The 20,501-nt window shown below is 47.2% G+C and overlaps 1 protein-coding gene across 1 annotated transcript; it reads right to left on the bottom strand.

The window, feature by feature from the left end:
• Positions 1-487: 487 nt before the first annotated feature.
• On the bottom strand, positions 488-12,401 carry LOC309397080 (C3a anaphylatoxin chemotactic receptor-like). Its single transcript, XM_081962802.1, has 2 exons — positions 12,160-12,401; positions 488-2,216 (listed from the first exon to the last, which is right to left on the bottom strand). Exon 2 carries the CDS (start codon positions 2,210-2,212, stop codon positions 1,250-1,252), a length of 963 nt encoding a protein of 320 aa, XP_081818928.1. The 5' UTR covers positions 2,213-2,216; positions 12,160-12,401; the 3' UTR covers positions 488-1,249.
• Positions 12,402-20,501: the final 8,100 nt, after the last annotated feature.

The following is a 20,501-nucleotide window of genomic DNA, read 5'->3' as shown; positions in this document are numbered from 1 at the left end:
GGGTTTTCCCAGATGTGCCAACATGGTTCTCTTAATAAATTGGAACTTTGAGGAATCCTTTGCCTCGGACTCTGATTTACTTTTGGATGCTATTTGGGAGTTGAAGTCCACTCATCTTCACATTGCCAAGGTTGAGAAATACTGGAATCGGATGAAACCTAGAAAAGATAACCAGGGGTCCAGCTATACTGACCACAACAGAAATACACCAAGTGGTAGGATTTTTCCCCCCTGCAGATTTTGCTTTACAGTAATTTACATTTTGAGACAGGGAGGTAGGAAACTGCTCAGCAGGGTGGTGTGTTGGCCTAGAGGGGGTGCTCTTGCCTCACAATCAGGAGGCTGTGAGTTTGATCCTGGGTAGAGGCAGATATTTCTCTCTCTCTCTCTCTCTCTCTCTCTCTCTCTCTCTCTCTCTCTCTCTCTCTCTCTCTCTCTCTCTCTCTCTCTCTCTCTCTCTCTCTCTCTCTCTCTCTCTCTCTCTCTCTCTCTCTGGGCATAATGAGAATATATCGGCTGGATATAACTCCGCATTGGCAACAGGATGGGCATCCGGCCAGTAAACACTCTGCTAGTTCCATTCGGGTGCCCAGACTCCACCCCACAAGGGATTATGGGGTCTATAAATGATGATGATGAGGTAGAGAACTGCTCCAATTCCTCTCCCGCCCCACCACCCACACTATTTTCCAAAGGAGTCTGTGACCCAAAATATTTGGAGAGGAGAGCATCTGAACACCTATAAGTAGGATTGCTTCTCCACAAGCTGCTGCAAGTTGAAAAAATAGATCAGTCAAGCCGATAAACAGCACAACGGATGCATAACTCTACTAGCTTAAGTAGGGGGGCAATATTTTTCACTTAAGTGTAACCAAGGGTGGGATTCAGCCAGTTCGGACCAGTTCAAGTGAACCGGATGCCAATTTTGAGGCTCTAGGAGGGTGAAAAATGGGCCTACTGGAAGTCCAGAGACAGGCTCATTTCTGGCTTCCGGAGGGCCTCCAGAGCCCGTGGAGGCTGTTTTCGCCCTCCCGGAGGCTCGAGGAAATACCACACCCCTGCTGTGAGAAGTCAGAGTAGGTCACACCCATTGCACCAAGGTGGTGTGCTAATTATCTGATCATTTTCACTTCCGTCCTGCTTTTTTTAAAAGCCTACTTTTTTAGTCCTTGCCTCTCTGTTCCACCTAATAGCTTGAGAATGCCCTCTTGTGCCAGGGAAACCCTGACAGCTTTCCTGGTGACCTCTCTCAGAGGTTGGCACCCAGAGGGGCTTCCTCGAAAGCCGTCTTGAAGACTTGCAGCAAGGACCTCCTGACGGCGTCCTGGAATTCCTGCCCTACAAAGACATAAAGCAAGGGGTTGATGCAACTGTTGAACATGGCCAGGCATTTGGAGAGGGGAATGGCCACCAGCCGCATGCTCTCCGGCACGCGATCCATCGAGATCCTGGCCAGAGCCAACGCGTGATAAGGGAGCCAACAGAGGAAAAAGCAGAAGACTACTCTGGTGACCACCAGGAAGGGCTTGCTGGATTTGTTCAGCTTCTTCTTGCTCATGGTCACCACCAGGATTGTGTAGGAAATGGAGATGACCAGTAAGGGGAGGAGAAATTGATAGAGGAAAATGCAAATGGTGAGGACTTCGGCTTGTTGCCAGTCCTGAAAAATGTCCAGGTTGTTGCAAGAGCTCCGGTTGTTGTTATCCACCGAGACCTGGGTGAAGAAGTAGGAGCTGGGGACGAAGAACGCCAACGACAGCAGCCAAAGGAATCCGCAAGCCGCCCAGGTGAGTCGGGGCGTGCGGTAGTTCTGGCACCAGACGGGAGCCACCACCAACACACAGCGATCCACGCTGATGGAGCTCAGTAGCAACACGCCGCTACAGACGCTCAGACCGAAGAGGCAGTTGGCCACTTTGCAAGCCACAGAGCCGAAAGGCCAATTCAGGTCAAGCGCCAAGTTGAGTACTGTGACAAGGATGAGGGAGGTGGACGCTAAGTCGGCTAAGGCCAGGTTGAAGAACCAGACGGTGTTGGAGGTCCATCGCAGCTTCCACCCAGTGACCCACAGGACTATCCCGTTCCCAGTCACACCGGCCAGGAAGATAAAGCTGAATATCAACCCTGTGATAACCTTTATGCTGTCCCGCACGGAGTTCTCCTCCACGGGCACTTGGGAGGAGGAGCCATTGGCACTTGGGTTTGTTGACATCTCCCTGTCAAAGAGAGAAGAACAAGGATGAAGATCCGTGATTATTCGTTATCCAGACCGGGCAATGTGATTTGTTTGCCAGGAATTTCGGAGTATAAGACGCACCTTTTCCCCTCAAAAAAGAGGCTGAACATCTGGGTGCATCTTATACACTGAATACAACATTTTTTGCCTCCCGAAACTCCACCCCCTTCACCAAAATGGCTGTGCATAGCCTTTAGGAGGCTTTCAGAGTGCTCCTGGGTACTGGGGAGGGCAGAAATAAGTGAAAAACGGGCCATTTGTTGCTCAATTTTGCCCCCCCCCCCAAGCCCGTAGGAGCACTCTATAAGCCTCCTAAAGGCTATGCCTGCCCTTTTTGTAACAAAAAACGAGCCCGTTTTCACAAAAAATGGGCCCTTTTTTTGCTCTCCCCACCCACCCCCACTTCCCCAGGAGCACTCTACAAGCCTCCTAAAGGCAATTCATGCTCTCTTTTTTTTTTAAAGGACATTTATGGGTCGTCAGAGTACAAAAACTTTTTTTTTTTAATTTGCCTCTTGAAAATCTTGGTGCATCTTATACGGTGCATGTTATACTCTGAAAAATACGGTACATTTTTACCGAAAAGCAAATTATCCCCAAGGGGTGGGCTGTAAGGGGTTCGCGCAGGTCCGCACACATCTTAAAGTTGCCAAAGGTTGAGAGACACTGATCTAGAACGGCAAAGTTGTGCTGTGCTCCAGAGTTGCTCCAAATCTAATCTCAATTGGAAGGCTATAAATTGCTTACCTTTGGACTCTTCGGTGAACAAATTGTTATATAATTTGAGGGCCATACGTAGCCTAACCGTTGGTGGCTTCCTTCAACAGGAAGCTCTCTGGGGCTGATTATGGTATGAAATCAGATATGGTCTCTTACTTGGCTGAGATCTACGTTGCAATAAACTGGAGCAAAGTTACATTGAAGGGAAAGAAATATCCTTTCTCTGGATAACAAGATGGACCACATTTGATCTTGCCTTTTTCCAGGAGAGTTCATCAACTTTCCAGTTTAGCTAATGCAGGTAATCCTTGACTTACAACCGTTTAGTGACCACTCAAAGTTACTGCAGCACTGAACAATATGACTTACGACTGTTTCCCCCCCACACACACAGTTGCGATCTTTGCAGAATCCCCACAATCATGGGATCAAAATTCTGATGCTTGGTCACTGGTTCATATTTATGACCGTTGCTGTATCCAAAAGTCACATGATCCCCTTTTCCCAAAGGTTCTTTTTCAAGAGGCAACTGGACTTTTTCAAAAGGTACCCACAACTTCTGAAGGCAAGTCTTTCCGCTGAATTGTTCTAACTCTCAGGAAATTTCTCCTTAGTTCCAAGTTGCTTCTCTCCTTGATTAGTTTCCACCCACTGCTTCTTCTTCTACCCTGAAGTGCTTTGGAGAGTAGTTTGACTCCCTCTTCTTTGCGACAGCTCCTGAGATATTGGAACACTGCTATCATGTCTCCCTTAGTCCTTCTTTTCATTAAACTAGACATGCCCAGTTCCTGCAATTCCCAATTCCTTCATAGGTTTTATAGCCTCCAGTGTCCTGATCCTCTTTGTTGCTCTTCGCTGCATTCTTTCCAGTCTAAACATCTTTTTTTTACATTGTGGTGAGCAAAACTGGATGCTGTATTCCAAATGTGTCCCAAAGGTACTTTTTTCAAGAGGCAACTGAACTTTTTGGTTTTTCTTTGAAGATGTTTCACTTCTCATCCAGGAAGCTTCTTCAACTCATCCAAGAAGTTTCTTGGATGAGAAGTGAAACGTCTTCAAAGAAAAATCAGGCTTAGGTGTCTTCACAGTAACTTTCCCTGATCCGACAGATTTTGGGGGTCGCATTAAGCCATCACACGGTCAATTGGGGTTTCACCGAGTGCAACTCGCGAAACCCAACAATTAGCCACCATGGTTTGCAAACCAGTTTTCAGCTGGTGCACTGGGCAAACCCTATTGTGGCCAAATTCGGACAGTGAGGAGGTTGGGGAGGAACATGGGCCAGTCCTGGAGTCTGGGGAAGGCTCAGATGAGGGCTCTGAGTCAGAGACAGAGATGGGGCCAGGGCCATATGCCAGTTATCAGCTGCCTTCAGAGTCAGACATCAGTGAGGCAGACAAACAGCTGGAGCCTGTTCCCAGTGTGCGCATGCGCAGAGTTGCCAAACAAAGGGAACAGCTGAAGAAAAGGGGTCGACTTGGGAGTAACGCCACAGGTGGACGATGAATGGCCCCTCCCAGAGGAAATAAAAGAAGAGCAAAAAGGGAGTGGAGCTTGCAGGAGACAATTAGTTTGCTTAATTGGTTGGTGACTCTCTGAGACTCCTTGCCAGGTTCCGCAGATATCGGCCTGTCAGCTCTCCAAGCCAGAGAAGGTCTGTGACTGTAAATCCTCCCTTGAAAGACTTTGCTGGCTGCGAATGAGCCGAATTCACAGTCAATTAATAAAAGGTTTTTTTTGCCGGGACCAGGAGTTTGCGTCATGCTCTTGGGAAGCCTCAGTCAGAACAAACCCAGCTAACTGAATCTTACTCCAAAACCCCATTATGCAAACCATGAGTCAGGACAAAGCCGGGGGAGGGTCTCTCCCACAGATACAGAGCATTCTGATCTTGATCCCTTAGTTCGATATACAGGGCCGGGCAAAGGAAGAGAGAAAGTTGGAAATTAGAAAAGAAAACCAGACGTCCGTCAGCATCTTCAGCCTGCAGCTGAAGATGGGAGGATGAAACGGGACGTTCTGTGTCTCTGAATTTTCCTCTCCTAGGGGTGCTCTTAGCTAAGCTGAAAACCACCCGTCGCCCCGATTTCGTCTGTATTTTCCCTTCTTCCGTAATGGAAATGTTCAAGGGCAGTCTCTGTTGCTCTGGTTACGGTATTACCTTCTGACATTGTTAGAAATATTGCAGAGGGAGGCAAGAACATTCGTGAATGAGCTTCTATTCAAAGCTAGAAAGTTGCCATGGGGTTGCAGAGGGGCTCGGTTGCCAAGCAATACAAAGAGAGTTGCCAAGTGGCAGAAGCCGGAAGCAGCTTCTGGATGTGACCTCTGGAAGCTGAAGAGGGGTGGGTGGGCGTTCCAAAGAGTGTCAGAAAGGGATATAGAGGCAGATCCAGCCGGCAGTACATCATCACCCTGAACCCCATCAATATTTTGATGGGCTTCCATTCCTTGCAACGCAGAGGGGGGCGGGGTTTCCATTGGATCGCATTCAGAGTTATGCAGCCTTGAGGTCCAAGAAATTTTATGGTGGTGGCAGTTACAGTGCAGTACTGCAGGCTAACTCTGCCCACAGCCAGCAGTTCGATCCTGACGGGCTCGAGGTTGACTCAGCCTTCCATCCTTACAAGTAAAATGAGGACCCAGGTTGTTGGGGGGCAATAGGCTGACTCTGTAAACTGCTTACAGAGGGTTGTAAAGCACTACGAAGCTAAATGCTATGGTTATTGTTAAGTGAGACCGTTGTTCAGTGAATTCTGGGCCCTTTTTACGACCCTTCTTGCCAGAGTTGTAAAATGAATCACTGCGGTTAAGTTAATAACATGGTTGTTAACTGAAACTGGCTTCCCCCTTTGACTGTGCTTGTTCAGAAGATTAGAATGCAGCATTGCAGGCTAAACTCTGCCCATAGCCAGGAGTTTGATCCTGACGGGCTCAAAATGGACTCAGCCTTCCATCCTTACAAGATCAGTAAAATGAGGACCCAGGTTGTTGGAGGCAATAGGCTGACTCTGTAAACCGCTTACAGAATGCCATCAAACGCTGTGAAGGGGTATATAAGTCTAAGCGCTATTAGTGATATTAAAATGGTTGCATATTCACGAGTTAGATCTGACTAACCCAATGAAAACAGGAAGTGCTCCGTCAAAGGCAACTGGATATTCTTAGGGGGTTCCCCGCCCCCCAAACCCTTGAAAACGTTTTATTTCTCATCCAAGAAGCTTCTTCAGTTTTCTTCTTAGATGAGAAGTGAAACCTTTTCAAGGGGAAAAAAAGCCAAGGAAGTCCAGTTGCCTTTTGAAAAAGCGTTTTTGGGACAACCACGACCTGGATGGTTGAAAATAGCGGATTGGAGATTTAGTTTCCCTGTTTGCAACTTGGCCAGCGGGAGGGGGGGGACATTTTGAGCAGGAAAAGCGTGAAGTATAACTAGATCGGCTCAAAGAGAATTTGTAGGGAGGGAGTGTTCACATGCAAATTTTTTTAATAACCAATTTGACACGAGAATGGATAACTTTTCAACTCTCCCGGGCTTAGCCTGATCTCAAAATCCTTCTGCAAGGGGATCAGATCCGGTGATCTGCTTCATTGGAAAACCTCGGACAGATCACGCATTCCTCAACAGCCAGCCGGTTCCCTAGCGAGGCTTTGGTTTTGTGGCTGGCAATAATAGCATTCAGGCCTTAGAAGTGCGATCACCCCTTTTTGGCAAGAGAGAGGCAGCTGGATGGTGGATGACTGAACTTAGTTTTAGTCCAAAACTGGGCACGTCAGAGCCGAGGACATAAAACCAGCAGGATGTTCATCTCTTCTAGCACCGCTTGTTGCTTGCTGGCAAGTCCGCATAATAATGTGAACCTGTTATGCAACCCTACTGCTTCAAATGGGGTTGTTTGGTTACAACCAGTTTGGATTTATTGGGGATGGTTGGAAGGAGAGCTGGATCTCTCTCTCTCTCCCTCCCTCCCCCTATCTCCCTGCCTCTTTCCCTCTTCCTCTCTCCCTCCCTCTTTCTCTCTTTCCGTCTCTCTTTTCCTATCCTCCCTCCCTTTCTCTCCCACCCTCTCCTTCCCTCTTTCTCTCTCTCCTTCTCTATCCTCTCCCCCACTCTCTCCTTCCCTTTCTCTCTCCCCCTCCCTTTCTCTCTCCCTCCCTTTCTCTATCATCTCTTCCTCTCTCTCTTCTCTCCCACCCTCTCCTTTCCTCCCTTTTTCCCTTCCTCTCTTTCTCTGTCTCCCTCCCTTTTTCTTTATCCATCCCTCTTTCTCTATCCTCCCTCCCTCTCTCCCTCCTTCTCTTTCTCTCTCTCCCTCTTTTTCTCCCTCTCTTTTTCTCCCTCCCTCTGCCTCCCTCTCTGCATTGGGAGTAAATTTCAGATGTTGCTCAACAAGGAGAAGCATCTTATCTGGAAGGAGATAAGAACAATGGCTATATTTGCCAGGTTCTTTTTATATATACATCTTGCTCCACTGCCTAAACCTGAAGCCCATTGTCATCTGTCTGAATGTGAAGCAAACCTCCATATATATATATATATATAATCTTACTGGTTCTGCAAAACCCACAAATAATCAACCTCCTTAACCACACACCACTTTAATTACCCTTCTGACATCAGGGAGGAAGTTTGGTGATGAACTTGCTAGTTTCACTCCAGCACTAAGCAATTCAGAGCCAGAGAACATCAACTCCGCAGGGTGTCAAACAAATTTCTAGTCCTAAGAAACGCATGGATTTTTCAAGAGCCGGGAGAGCCCTTCGCGGTTTTGATTTTCCACTTCTGCCCTTCATCGTCTGTTTTTTCCCCCCCCACCTAGCTTGGCAAAGACACAGAAGCCAGCCCAGTGGCAAAGAAAGGGTGGCTCCATCAGAGTTTTCCAAAGCTTATTTCTTATTATTATTTCTTATTTTCCTTTGCCGTCGGCTTCCCACAACCAATTAAGCCCCGGTGTTGTTATTCTTCTGGTTTGAATTTAGAATGCTGCCTGAACCCAACCATGTTTTATCTCGATACAAACCAAAGTTCCCTAGAATAGAATAGAGCTGGAAGGGACCTTTGAGGTCTTCTAGTCCAGCCCTCTGCTCAAGGGATATAATCTATATTATTTCAGACCAATGGACTGTCTAGTTTCTTCTTTAAAACCTTCAGTGGTGAAGCACCCACAACTTCTGGAGGCAAAGCTGTCCCACTGGTTGATTGTCCTCACTGTTAGGAAGTTTCTCCTTAATTCCAGGTCGCTTCTCTCCTTGATTAATTTCCGACCCTTGTTCCTTGTCCTGCCCTCTGGTGCTTTGGAGAATAATTTGATCCCCCCCTTCTTTGGGGCAGCCCCTCAATGTACTGGAACGCTGCCATCATGTCACCCCTAATTCTTCTTTTCTTTAGACTAGCCAGACCCAAAACCTGCAGCCCTTCTTCGGGTGGTTTAGTCTCCAAGCCTTTGAGCATCTTAGTTGCTCTAGTTAAGTCAGGGGTGTCCAAACTTGGGAACTTTAAGACTTGTGGATTTCAACTCCTAGAATTCCCCAGCCAGCCATGCTTGAAGTCCACAAGTCTTAAAGTTCCCAAGTTTGGACACCCCTGAGTTAAGTAAAGCATAGCTTAATCTAAAAAAAATGAATGAAGATCTGCAATTGGAGCACTCGAAGAGGAAAAAGCAAATTTCTCACTCAGGACATTTATATAGTAATACTTTTATACCAGATTTATTTATAGAGCAACACTTTACATTTTGCGTGTTTAGAAGAGGCAGTAGAATGAAGCGTTTGTCTGCAGAACAGAATTAGGATGCTCGAACGGCAGCATCCAACAGGACCGGGAGCTGTACTCCCACAAGACTCTCCCCCAGCCTGCTAAAACACTCGAGCGGGTGCATTCACACAACCCAGTCGGCTAGACATGGGTTTGGCGTTCCGCGCCTTGCGCGAACCCAGCTCCTTCGACCGATCGCTGCAAACCTGCAGTGCGGTTTTAATTCGGGAACTCGGGATCGGCGTATCGTGTGAAACCAGCCGGGCAGCCACTCATCCATCCGCTCCCTTACGTCGTTCGCCGGCCCAGGGCAGGGGGAAGGCAAGGATAACTGCTCCCCCATCGCGGCTCAGCTCTCCGGGCGAATTAGTCTCGCCGCCACGCCTGCCTGTCTCCGCGCTCGGCCCGGCTGGTTAATAATTAGGCATCGGGATGGAGCGAGCCGCGCCGGCGGCGCTTTCGGGGGCCCCCGAGGCGGCGGGGGAGCGGCGGCGCACGTGCTGCGGAGCTGCCGAGGCCCATTAGCCCCGAGCTAATCGATGCGCGCCCAGCTGCTTCGGCACCCACGCCCGGCAAGGCCAAGCGGGCGGGCCGGTGGCGCTGCGGGGCTCGCTGGATTGGAGCGGCGCTGCCCCCGGAGCAGAAGAGAGGCGAGGTGTGTGGGGGGGGGGGGCGCCGCTCCCACCCCGCTCTATAATGGTAAATGTTCACACTTGGACTATAATATGGATATTCTTTAGTCATCCAGATCGTGGTTGTCCCAAAGGGGCTTTTTTTCCAAGAGGCAACTGGACTTTTTGTTTTTTTCTTTGAAAACGTTTCGCTTCTCCTCCGAGAAGCTTCTTCAGCTCCTCTTCAAAGTCAGAGCTGGAGAAGCTTCTTGGATGAGAAGCTTCAAACGTCTTCAAAGAAAAAAAAACACAGAAAGTCCAGTTGCCTCTTGAAAAAAAAAAAGTGCATTTGGGACTCTGCTGTGGATATGCAAGAAAAGAAAACGACGACTTAGGGCTCCCTTCTCCAGTTTCGGTTGTCACCATGTAGAAAAGATGCTGAGGCTCTGGAAAGGGTGCAGAGAAGAGCAACAAAGATGATGAGGGGACTGGAGGCTATAAAACTTATGAAGAACGGTTGCAGGAACTGGCTCTGTCTAGTTTAATAGAAAGAAGGACTAGGGGTGAGATGACAGCAGTGTTCAGATATCCCAGGGGTTGCCCCAAAGAAGAGGGAGTCAAGCTATTCCCCAAAGCACCTTGAGGGTGGGACAAGAAGCAATGAGTGGAAACTAATCAAGGAGAGAAGCAACCTAGAACTAAGGAGAGATTTCCTGACAGTGAGAACAATTAATCAGTGGAACAACTTGCCTCCAGAAGTTGCGAATGCTCTTAACACTGGAAGTTTTTAAGATGTTGGATAGCCATTTGTCTGAAACGGTATAGGGTTTCCTGCCTAGGCAGGGGGTTGGACTAGAAGACCTCCAAGGTCCCTTCCAACTCTATTATTCTGTTACCATCACACACCACACTCCAAACCATCCCAATGCCAGTTTCTCGCATTTTTCCACCCTCAAAAACTCGGCTGGTTGTAGGATTGGCTTCCCTTGTGGATCAGCCGAGTCTATGGAGGTTATTCCCACAAACTTCAGCTTAACAAGGTGAGACACCCAGTAGGAATTCCCTGAAAAGGGAGAGTTGAAGGCAACCGCACAACTTGTCTGGGCTCCCCAAGACTCACTTGCGCCCTTTTGTGCTGCTGCTGTGCCCACCGGCAACTCGTGCTACCCAAAGGCAAATGCCGAAAGCACTAATGCCATGAAGTCCTTTCCGCCTTTCCCCCCACCCCAGGATGTTGGGAGTGTGTACACTGAGTGCAGATCTTCACATGACTCTTTGTTCATGGAGGAAATGTGTTACAGCTCTAGTGTGCCAAATTTAGATCTCCCACATTCACTATGAGAGTTGTCCTCCCCCCATGGATCGAGGGGAGGTCAATGCATCCAGCAGGTCTGGCCATCGATGGAAGATTCATTTATTTATTAAATTTATATGCCACCCATCTGGCCGCAGGAGCCCTACAATCATTCAGTTAAAATGCAGAACAAAACACGAAAACCGCAAAGATCTCAAATTAAAATTCAGTGAAAATGAACCAAGATGGATCAGAACTGCACAGGGAAGCCGAAATCCAGGAGTAATCTACTTAATACGTCGCATCTTCCTCTTTCTCTCGCGCGCAGAAAGTCGGGCGGAAGAGAGAACTTGGACTTGCTGTCGAGCGTTGTGGTTTCTGAATCCCAGTGTGACATCCAGAGGGAAGACAATGTGCCAAGATGTTTCTAAGCATCAGCCAAGTTCCCTGCTGGCTCTAATTTTATTTGTTTTTAAAAGATGATTTTAATTTTAAAAAATAAATGGCAAACTAGTGTGCTCCGAACAGCCTGAGGGATAAATCATTTTTCTAGTTATTCTCCCAAGGCCCCCTTCGATCTCCGGGGTATTCTTAGAAAATAAAATAAAAAAGGGAGCAAAAGTTCAGAACTTTTTTTTTCTTTTGGCTTCTTAATAAAGGGGGTTTTTGTGGTTGACCACATCCACTCTGGACATCATTCCCCGAGTGTGCCCCAAATATGCATTCAAGGCTCCCACTGTCTTTTGTGACTCCTCAAAATTAGAGAACCCCCCTTTTGATCAGACCAGACACTGTCTGCCAATCTGGAAACAACCAAAATGCGAGTTACAATAGACTTGAGTAAAACCTAGAATGCTCTTTGTGGCTGTGTTCACACAACAAGTAAAACCCTGGTGCCAGGATCAAACAAACTGTTACGTATTTTAATGAGCTGTCCATTGATTCATTCCACACACAAAGACAAAATGCCTAGGTTTCTACCCAGGGCTTCCTTCAAGCTTGTCTTAGCATGTTGTGTGAATCCGTCCACCGAGTTCTTTTCCCCCTTTTCCCTGGTTCAATTCTTTACCACCTGTCTCTGATGGACGGATGCATTACTGCCCCTTATAACCAATTAATTGGGGGGGGGGGGAAGAGCCGTGTCTTCCAGGGTGCATTAAAACACACCCAACCGAAGGAGCAGGTGTGCAATTCCACGAACAGGTGGATTGAATCCGGAGTTGGGTAGATAAGCTGAATGTTACACCCCCTTCCTTTTGGGGTGGGTAAAAACCATCATGAGAGAGAGCCATTGCTTTAAAAAGTTTTGCATGTATAATAGTAATAATACTTCAAGAAGGCTTTTTTGCTTAATGCTTGTCTACAGGACAGCTCAAAATAATCACAATCATCATCTATAATACTTAAGCAGAAAGGGACATAACCTGGGAGTGGGGGAGTCATCTTAGAAAGCCCTTTCTTATTCTTCCCACTTTATTCTTATTATTTCTCCCAGGAAGGGGGTGGGTGGGTGTAAACAAGGCAACCCTTGTGGGACTCCACTCACCTTACTTCGCTGGCATTTGCTGCCTCTCCCGGATGAAGAGGAGGAAAGGTTTCCAGCTGTCCCCCTTCCCGGCCATCGGCAACAGGAGAAGAAGAGAAAGGGGGGTTTTCCACGGCTGCTCAGGCAGGGGAAACGCTGCTCGGTCCAGACCCAGACAGGGAGTACCTGGGCTCCAGGAGAGAAGAGGAGGTGGAGGAGGAAGAGGTGGTGTGGATGGGGCTGTCCATCAAGCTGAAACTCTGGGATGCGGTGTGAAAGAACAGATGAATGAAAGCAGATTAGCTGTTCCTTGAGAGGTAGCTTGTTTGCATGTGTGGGTGTCTGTCTCTCAGCCCCTGTGAGTGTGTGCTCTGTGTGTGTGTGTGTGTACGTTGCACTGGGCTGATTGTAGCTTGTTTGCGTATGGGCAGATGTGTCTCTGTGTGATTTTGTTGCACTGGGCTGATACAATATATACTCTATGTAGCAGTGAACTAATTGTGTTTTTTTTTTGCATATCTATCTATCTATCTATCTATCTATCTATCTATCTATCTATCTATCTATCTATCTATCATCTATCTATCTATCATCTATCTATCTATCTATCTATCTATCTATCTATCTATCTATCTATCTATCTATCTATCTATCTATCTATCTATCCTGTCTGTCTGTCTCTCTATCTGTCTGTCTGTCTGTCTGTCTCTCCATCCGTCCGTCCGTCCGTCCGTCCATCCATCCATCCATCCATCCATCCATCCATCCACCGACCTACTTACCTACCTAACCTACCTAACCTACCTAACCTACCTAACCTACCTAACCTACCTAACCTACCTAACCTACCTAACCTACCTAACCTACCTAACCTACCTAACCTACCTAACCTACCTAACCTACCTAACTATCTATCACTTGTGGCCTGTTTGCATGTGTGTGTGTGTGTGTGTGTGTGTGTTTAAGTGTGTCTTTTTCTGCATATCAGTGGTGGGATTCAAAAAATTATACTACTGGTTCTGGCTGGGCGTGGCTTTGTGGGCGTGGCAGGGGGAGGATACTGCAGAATCCCCATTCCCTCCTCATTCCTGGGGGAAGGTTACTGCAAAATTCCCATTCCCTCCCCACCCCACTAACCTGCTTTCCAGATTCCCTCTCCAGTTCAGGGCAACAAAAGAAGATCAGCTGGGAGGTAGGGGGGGCGTGGCCAGCCTATTTGCCAGTTCTCCGAACTACTCAGCATTTCCACAACTGGTTCTCCACAATCTGTCAGAACTGGCTGAATTCCACCTCTGCTGCATATATGTATAATTTAAAAAAAGAAATGGGAACCAAGGTTGCACCAGGCTTAAGGAAACTGGCCTGGCTGTCCAGTCAAAGGGAGGGATTGCTCCCTTCTTCGGTTCAGTCAAGGGTTGGGCGTGATTGCAACACTCTGTCTCCCACTCCCAATTTGCCAACTCTAAGGACAGCCCTGAGATGGAGAGCAAGTCAACTGACCCACTAGAGGGAGCAGATTCTGGCACCCACCTGGTTTGAAGTCATCTTGGTGGCTTTTGCTTTAGAAGCAAGCGAGGCGTCTGACATGCTCCCTGGGGCATTCTGGAACCAAAAGTTAGGAAAGGAAAGGAAACTGCAAATGTCAATTGCTCTCACTCAGCTTCCAGACCTCAACGTTGGCAAGTTTAAAATTATAATATTTATAAACTGACTTCTGGAAAGAGGCCTTGGTGTGGCCAGAGATAAGAAACCACTTTTTTAAAAAAAAAATGAAATTGACTAGCACAAGATAGAAAAAATGCTGAGCTCTATTATGAGATGGCTCAAGGATCTGCAGACAGGGAGGAAAATATACTTTTATTACTCCTTGACATGCCTGATATGTTTCCCTTAAAGGGATATATTTTAATAAAGTATTCTATTAGAGCGTGCAAGCTTTTGAGTTTCACTGAACTCCTCATCAGAAGATGCCCGTTGAGCTCTCAATAAAAGTCACTGTCTGGAATTATACCTTGATATATTCATTCATATAATGGTTCAGTGTCAGCTTCTTGTGACTTTGAAACCCAGTTTTTCTGAAGGTTAAATCCCAATATACAATTTGACACGCTGTGTGAATCCCACCATGCTTTCTTTCTTTAAGACACTATTCTTCAGCAGAACAAGCCTTCACATGTACTATAAACCCATCTCCACTTTTTGTAGAAGGGCGGGGGGATAAATGGAATAACAGAGTTGGAAGGGGCTTTGAAGATCTTTTAGTCCAACCCCCTGCTCAAGCAGGAGACCCCATACTATTTCAGACAAATGGGTGTCCAATCTCTTTTTGAAAACCTCCAACAGTGGTGGGATTCAACATTTTTTTACTACCAGTTCTGTGGGCGTGGTGTGGCTTGGTGGGTGTGGCTTGGTGGGCGTGGCAGGGGAAGGTGACTGCAAAATCCCCATTCCCTCCCGATCAGCTGGAACTTGGGAGATAGAGAATAGAGGGGGGTGGGGCCAGCCAGAGGTGGTATTTACCAGTTCTCCGAACTACTCAAAATTTCCCCTACCGGTTCACTAGAACTGGTCAGAACCTGCTGAATACCACCTCTGCCCCCGAGGTCAAACATAACCCTGATGCCGCCCACAAGACAATTGAGTTTGACACCCCTGGACCAGACATACAACTAGATTTTCTAGGCTTTTGTCACAGGCAAAAGTTTGTCCAGTGTGACTTGTCTTGCCATAGTATTGGGGTTTAATTCTAGCGTTGGGGGGGGGGACATTTGATTGTAGAATTTCTTTTGCCTACGACATCATTATTATGAGTCGCCAGCTGACGAGTGGTGGAATGGGTAATGACAGTCCTAAAAAACAGCTTCCGGTAATTTGGCCTTATTCTTTTGCTTCCTATATTTAGCTCCCTTGTGGTGTTAACAATTTCCAGCCGGAATATTTGTCTGCAGGGGACCATCAAAAACACTACTGAAATATTACATCTTGCAGGAAGTTAACTACATTTATCCTCCAAAAACAAAAAAAGGCTGCTATTTTCTTAGCCAAAAAAGTTATTTTCGTACAGGTGCCTCACGAAACAAAAGCATCGGATGCAATATTTGCTCCACCTGATCCTCCTCCTCATCTTCTGCCTGCCCAAATGCTTGATTAAGAAAAGAAGAAGCACTTATTACATCCCCTACACAGATAGAATTCAACATTCACAAGTTTAGGGCCGAGGGCAGGAATGCCCACAGGTGGGTTAAAAAACTAGTCAAGTTGGCAGCCACAACTAAATAATGAAAGCCCCCCTTTTAAATGACGCCTCAGGGTAGAATATAAGTTCATTGCGGTCATAGACCAGCAATAGACATCACTGTTTACAGTATATTAAACAAAAACAGTACTGAGATTAATAGTGGATAATAACATCCCTGTTAAGAAAATACATGTTCTCAAACGGTTAGGGTCCCTCTGTAGCTTACGTGGGTGAAAAGCCGATAAGGATGTGAGTTAAATATAATGTTCCAAAAATTGTCAGAGATATCTCCCAAAAATTGGTGCAAGTTGACAGCTATAATTCTGTAACCAATTTTTTTTTCTTGTGCACATTGCAGCAACACAATCTTAATGATGCCGCTAAACTCTGCAACTTCAATTCGGTGGGGCTGTGGCTGCCATTTTGACTTTTATGACCTCTCGCAGGTCCTCCCGGCTGGGTTCGTATCAGGATGAGGGCTTTCTAAAGGGAAAAAAAAATCAAAACCCAGCATAACTGTAGGAAAAGCAGCCAAAGGGGGAGGGGGAGTTTAACAGCTTTCCATTTACCCAATGCTAATTCTTTGTGAGATCGGTAATGCCAGGAGTGAAAGCATTAAAAACCCAAATAGCTGCTTTTTGCCCCCCTCCAAAAAATTGCCCACCTTCCTCCAATTTTGTTTCTTTCTCAGCCACTTTCCTGTACCGCTCTGAATAATCATCATGTGTACAAGCCGCCTTCCCTCCCACCCCTGGCTTTTTTATTTTAAAAAAATACCATTATTTTTTTTAAAAGCACTTGTTGCTTTTAGCAATGCTTTTGTTTGAATTGCAGGGCCAAATCTGTTCTGCGAAGAAGAAGAATCCTGCTGCTGCCTCGGGGGCAATTCGGAGCCATCCTGCGGAAGACGGAAAATCAAGGGCTGGGCTTTTATTGTGTTTGTGTGGCATTTTATTTCCTCTGAACGATCTTTTTCCCCGTTTTTTTACGACGCCACTTTATCGTGGCACGGTAGGCTCTGTTGTCCATCAAGATCAGGAAGGATGATCCAGGGGGCATAATTCCTGCTCCAGGTTCAAGAGGCAATAAGACCGATCTCTCTGTCTTCAAATTGTTGAATTTATGAGACACCCGACCAAAGTATCCTTGGAGCAGAGGTAGGTTACTCCTGGTTCAGCCCAGATTGGACGACCAATAGTAGTGGCGGCAGAGAGTAGAGACTCCGCCCACCTGCCTGGACGCTTCTGTGCGTGCACGAGCGAATCGGTAGGAGAAAAATTCGAAACCCACTTCTGCCTTGCAGCAACAAATGGATTAGGTCTGGAGTGTCAAACTCGATTTCATTGAAGGCGGCATCAGGGTTGTGTTTTACCTCGGAGGGCTGAGGTCTGTGGTGCAGGGGTGACGGGGCGGACGTGGCCATGGTGGCCGTGACACAGGATTCATGTCGGGGGCACCTGTGGTGGCCAAGTGCTAAAGCAGGATCACCCAGATCGGTGAGTTCCTACCGATTCGGACCGGTTCGGCCAGCCACGCCCCCAAACCGGTTCTATCGGCAGCACCATAGGTGCTGCCATCTTGGTTTTGCTTCTGCGCATGTGCAGATGCATATTTTACCTACTGCTCATGTGTGCATCAAGCATTTGCACATCCGAAGAGCATCCCTGAGTGAACCAGCAGTAGAAGAAGCCGGAACACCCCCCCCCGCCAGACATCCTCCTTCACTCATCTATAACCTCCTTTTCTTATTTTTCTTTCCCTCTTCATTCCCCTTCCTTCTTTCTTCCCCTCTTTCCTTACTTTTCCTTCCTTGCTCTCTTCCCATCTTCCCTTCTTTTTCCTTGCCTTTTCTCTGTCCCTTTCTCCTTTCCTGTCCCTTCTTGCATGCTCAAATGCAAAAGGGGAAACTTTCCTTTTGTTTTCAATTTGTTTTGCTAGACCCTGACCAGTGAAAACGGCCGCACAGCCCCCCCCCCCACATGCCCCACTTTCAGCTGTGATGGCCTCCTGCAGCCCCATGCCAGTGAAAATGGAGCATGGAGGGGGAACACATAGCCCCCCCCAAAAAAACTCCATTTTCTCTGGCAGAGGCACTGTAGGCTGGTCCTTTGCTATTTCCAGGCCAGATCTAAGCATCCCATGACCTTGAATTTGGCACCCCTGGACTAGGCAATGCAAGAAGCAGCATCAACCACTCTACTTATGCAGGAAGTCCTTGAATTCCCACTACAGAAGAGAAGCTACAGACGAGATCAGAGTTATGGTTGCAACTCGTGGCAGTCCTTAAATGAGGCTCCCGCACGATTTCCTCACGTAACGACCACAATCCCTGCTTTGGTGGTAGGGGGCAACTTACGGCATCCCTGCGATTGGTCATAAGGGTGGGCCGATGGCCAAGCCCTCAAATTTTGTTTACGTGACTGTGGGATGCTACAGTAGACCTAATGTCGAGGTCCTGATTGTAAGTCTCTTCGTTCAGCACTTATTGGAACAGTTGCTGAATGAACGGTCGTAAGTCGAGGACTGACCGTCTATTAGTTTCAGCAAGATGAACCACTACAGGAGCACGGGATTCAATTCTGAGAGCCGCGGTGGTGCAGTGGTTAGAATGCAGTACTGCAGGCTAATTCTGCTGACTGCTGACCGTTCGATCCTGAACTCAAGGTTGACTCAGCCTTCCATCCTTCCGATGTCGGTAAAATGAGGACCAAAAGGCTGACTTTGTAAACCGCTTAGAGAGAGAGCTGTAAAGCACTGCGAAGCGGTATATAAGCCTAAGTGCTATTGCTACACTGCTTTGCACACCCCGGGATTTAGAGAAATCTTGCTTCCTCTCAGCAGATCTGAATGTGGACCGTAACTCAGCTTCAAGGCTCACCTTGTGCACGCAGAAAGCATCCAGTTTCTACACCCCCCCTCACTCCAATTAAAACTGGGGAGAGTCCACCTTTCACTTCGTGTCACGTGGTGCTCATCCCTTGCCTTTCCCCCACAGTGCGGCTGAAATTCAATAACGTGTTAACTTTGCAGGGATGGGTGATTGTAAACTGTGCAAGAAGCAGTGAAAAAAAAACGTGTTAAGCCTCTGGTGGGATTAGGAAACTAATTTCACTTAGAAAAGGAAAAAGGAAAAAAAAGCCCCTAAAAACAAACCTAGAAATTGAAAACGGTGCTCCCTTCGATCCGTGATTTCGGCTTTCCTAAGCTGCTCGTCCTTGAGTTGGAAACGATGGGGGAAGGACCGCTAAAAGTTGGATGCTTGGTTGGGACACTTGTAACTGTTGTGGCCCATCAGCAGCCTGCAGAGCTGGCAGCAGATTCAGACAGTGAGGAGGTTGGGAGGAACATGGGCCAGTCTTGGAGTCTGGGGAAGGCTCTGATGAAGGCTCTGTGTCGGAGGCAGAGAGGGGACCAAGGCCATCTGGTGTCGGAGGCAGAGAGGGGGCCAGAGCTGTCTGACAGTTATCAGCTGCCTTCAGAGTCAGACATCAGTGAGGCAGAGGAACAGCTGGAGCCTGTTCCCAGTGTGCGCATGCGCAGAGTTGCCAGATGAAGGGAACAGCTAAAGAATTTCAGATTTCATCTCCATCACCAAGATAACCAGGTTAATAGAGGAGAATGTTTGTCAGTCAGGGTTGAACTGGGAACTCTTGTGAGCTCAGTGGTTTTCTCCCAGACATTCCATTAGCCAACTAGTTGTAATGATGTTAACCAGTGTAGAAAGTTAGCACCCATCCCTCTCCTAGAAGAATGAAATATTTTGAGAAATATTTAAAAAGAAGAATATTATATTTCCCTGGATGAGAAATGGAGAAACATGTTCTTGGAAAGCAGCCCCCACCTTCCTTAATAACACACAGCAGATGTCAGCACTTAAGAGATAGCTAGCGCCATTCATAAGCAAATTCCCTGCAGCAAGGTCTGAACAAAGGTAGGATTAGCCAGTCTCAGCCCCAATAGGAATTGCCCAACAAGCCCCTTCATTGCATCAGCAGACCAAACATCAACCCAATGTAGCTCAGACAAACTCTTAGGATTTGTACGTGGTCCCATGGGAGTCGGACAACAGTCAATAGAATACATGTTCTTGCACAGGAACAGGAAGCTCAAATGCAAAGCCAAGGGAAGGTATAAATACCTTTCCCCCACTCTCAACTCCATGTGGTCAGCTGCACCAGAACCAACCATGTGCTTCTACTTCATCATTAAACCATCTTTCCAATCAGCTTTTAGACATGCAGATTTGGTAATCCATTCAGAAAGACTGGGTGAGACAGAAACTTCAGATAAGCGCCAAGCCAAAGGCTGACAAGATTAGCTCAGTCGAACGCCTAGGATTTGCGTTTCCCCTCTTGCCTATAGAGCCAGCCACGACCCCTACGTGACCCCATAGGGATCCAGAATCTATTTAACCCACCCACTCTCAACTCCATTTTGTCAACTGTCCTAGAACTGCAGGCTGTGTTTGTGTTGGTTCTGTTCAACCAATAAACGCAATCTTCCTTCCCAATCAGCCTCCATTTTATTCCCAGCTTGGAACTGGACCTGAATTTTTTCCTCCAATACATAACCAGGCTAGTGTTTCCCTCTTAGCTCAACCTACGTGCAGATAAAAAGAGGCGAGACTTGTCTAGGTGCCCACCTGACTGCTAACAAGAAAAAGGCAGCCAAGACAAGCAACCACTCACAAATAAATCCATTCTGATCTAGCAGCAAAAAGTTCAGATCGGCCCATCCTGAGCATAGGGCAGGGGTGTCCAAACTTGGGAACTTTAAGACTTGTGGACTTCAACTCCCAGAATTCCCCAGCCAGCATAGAATTCTGGGAGTTGAAGTCCACAAGTCTTAAAGTTCCCAAGTTTGGACACCCCTGGCTTAGGGGATCGTCCCAGACAGTTCTGAGAGTTAGCTTCATTTTGCGTCCACAAGTCTTAAAGTTCCCAAGTTTGGACACCCCTGGCATAGGGGATCGTCCCAGACGGTTCTTAGAGTTAGCTGACCTTTTCTTCCATAAACAAATAATCCTTTCCCCACCACCGAAAGCCCCACCCCACCCCACGATGCCTCTCTCCCTGATTAAATTGCTTGTTTGCCATTTCCCTTTCCTAAGCAGAAATGCTCCATC

Source organism: Natrix helvetica, assembly GCF_964273705.1.
Source record: "Natrix helvetica genome assembly, chromosome: 9".
NCBI classification, from domain to species: Eukaryota; Metazoa; Chordata; class Lepidosauria; order Squamata; family Natricidae; genus Natrix; species Natrix helvetica.
This window is presented reverse-complemented; position numbering and strand designations above follow the sequence as displayed.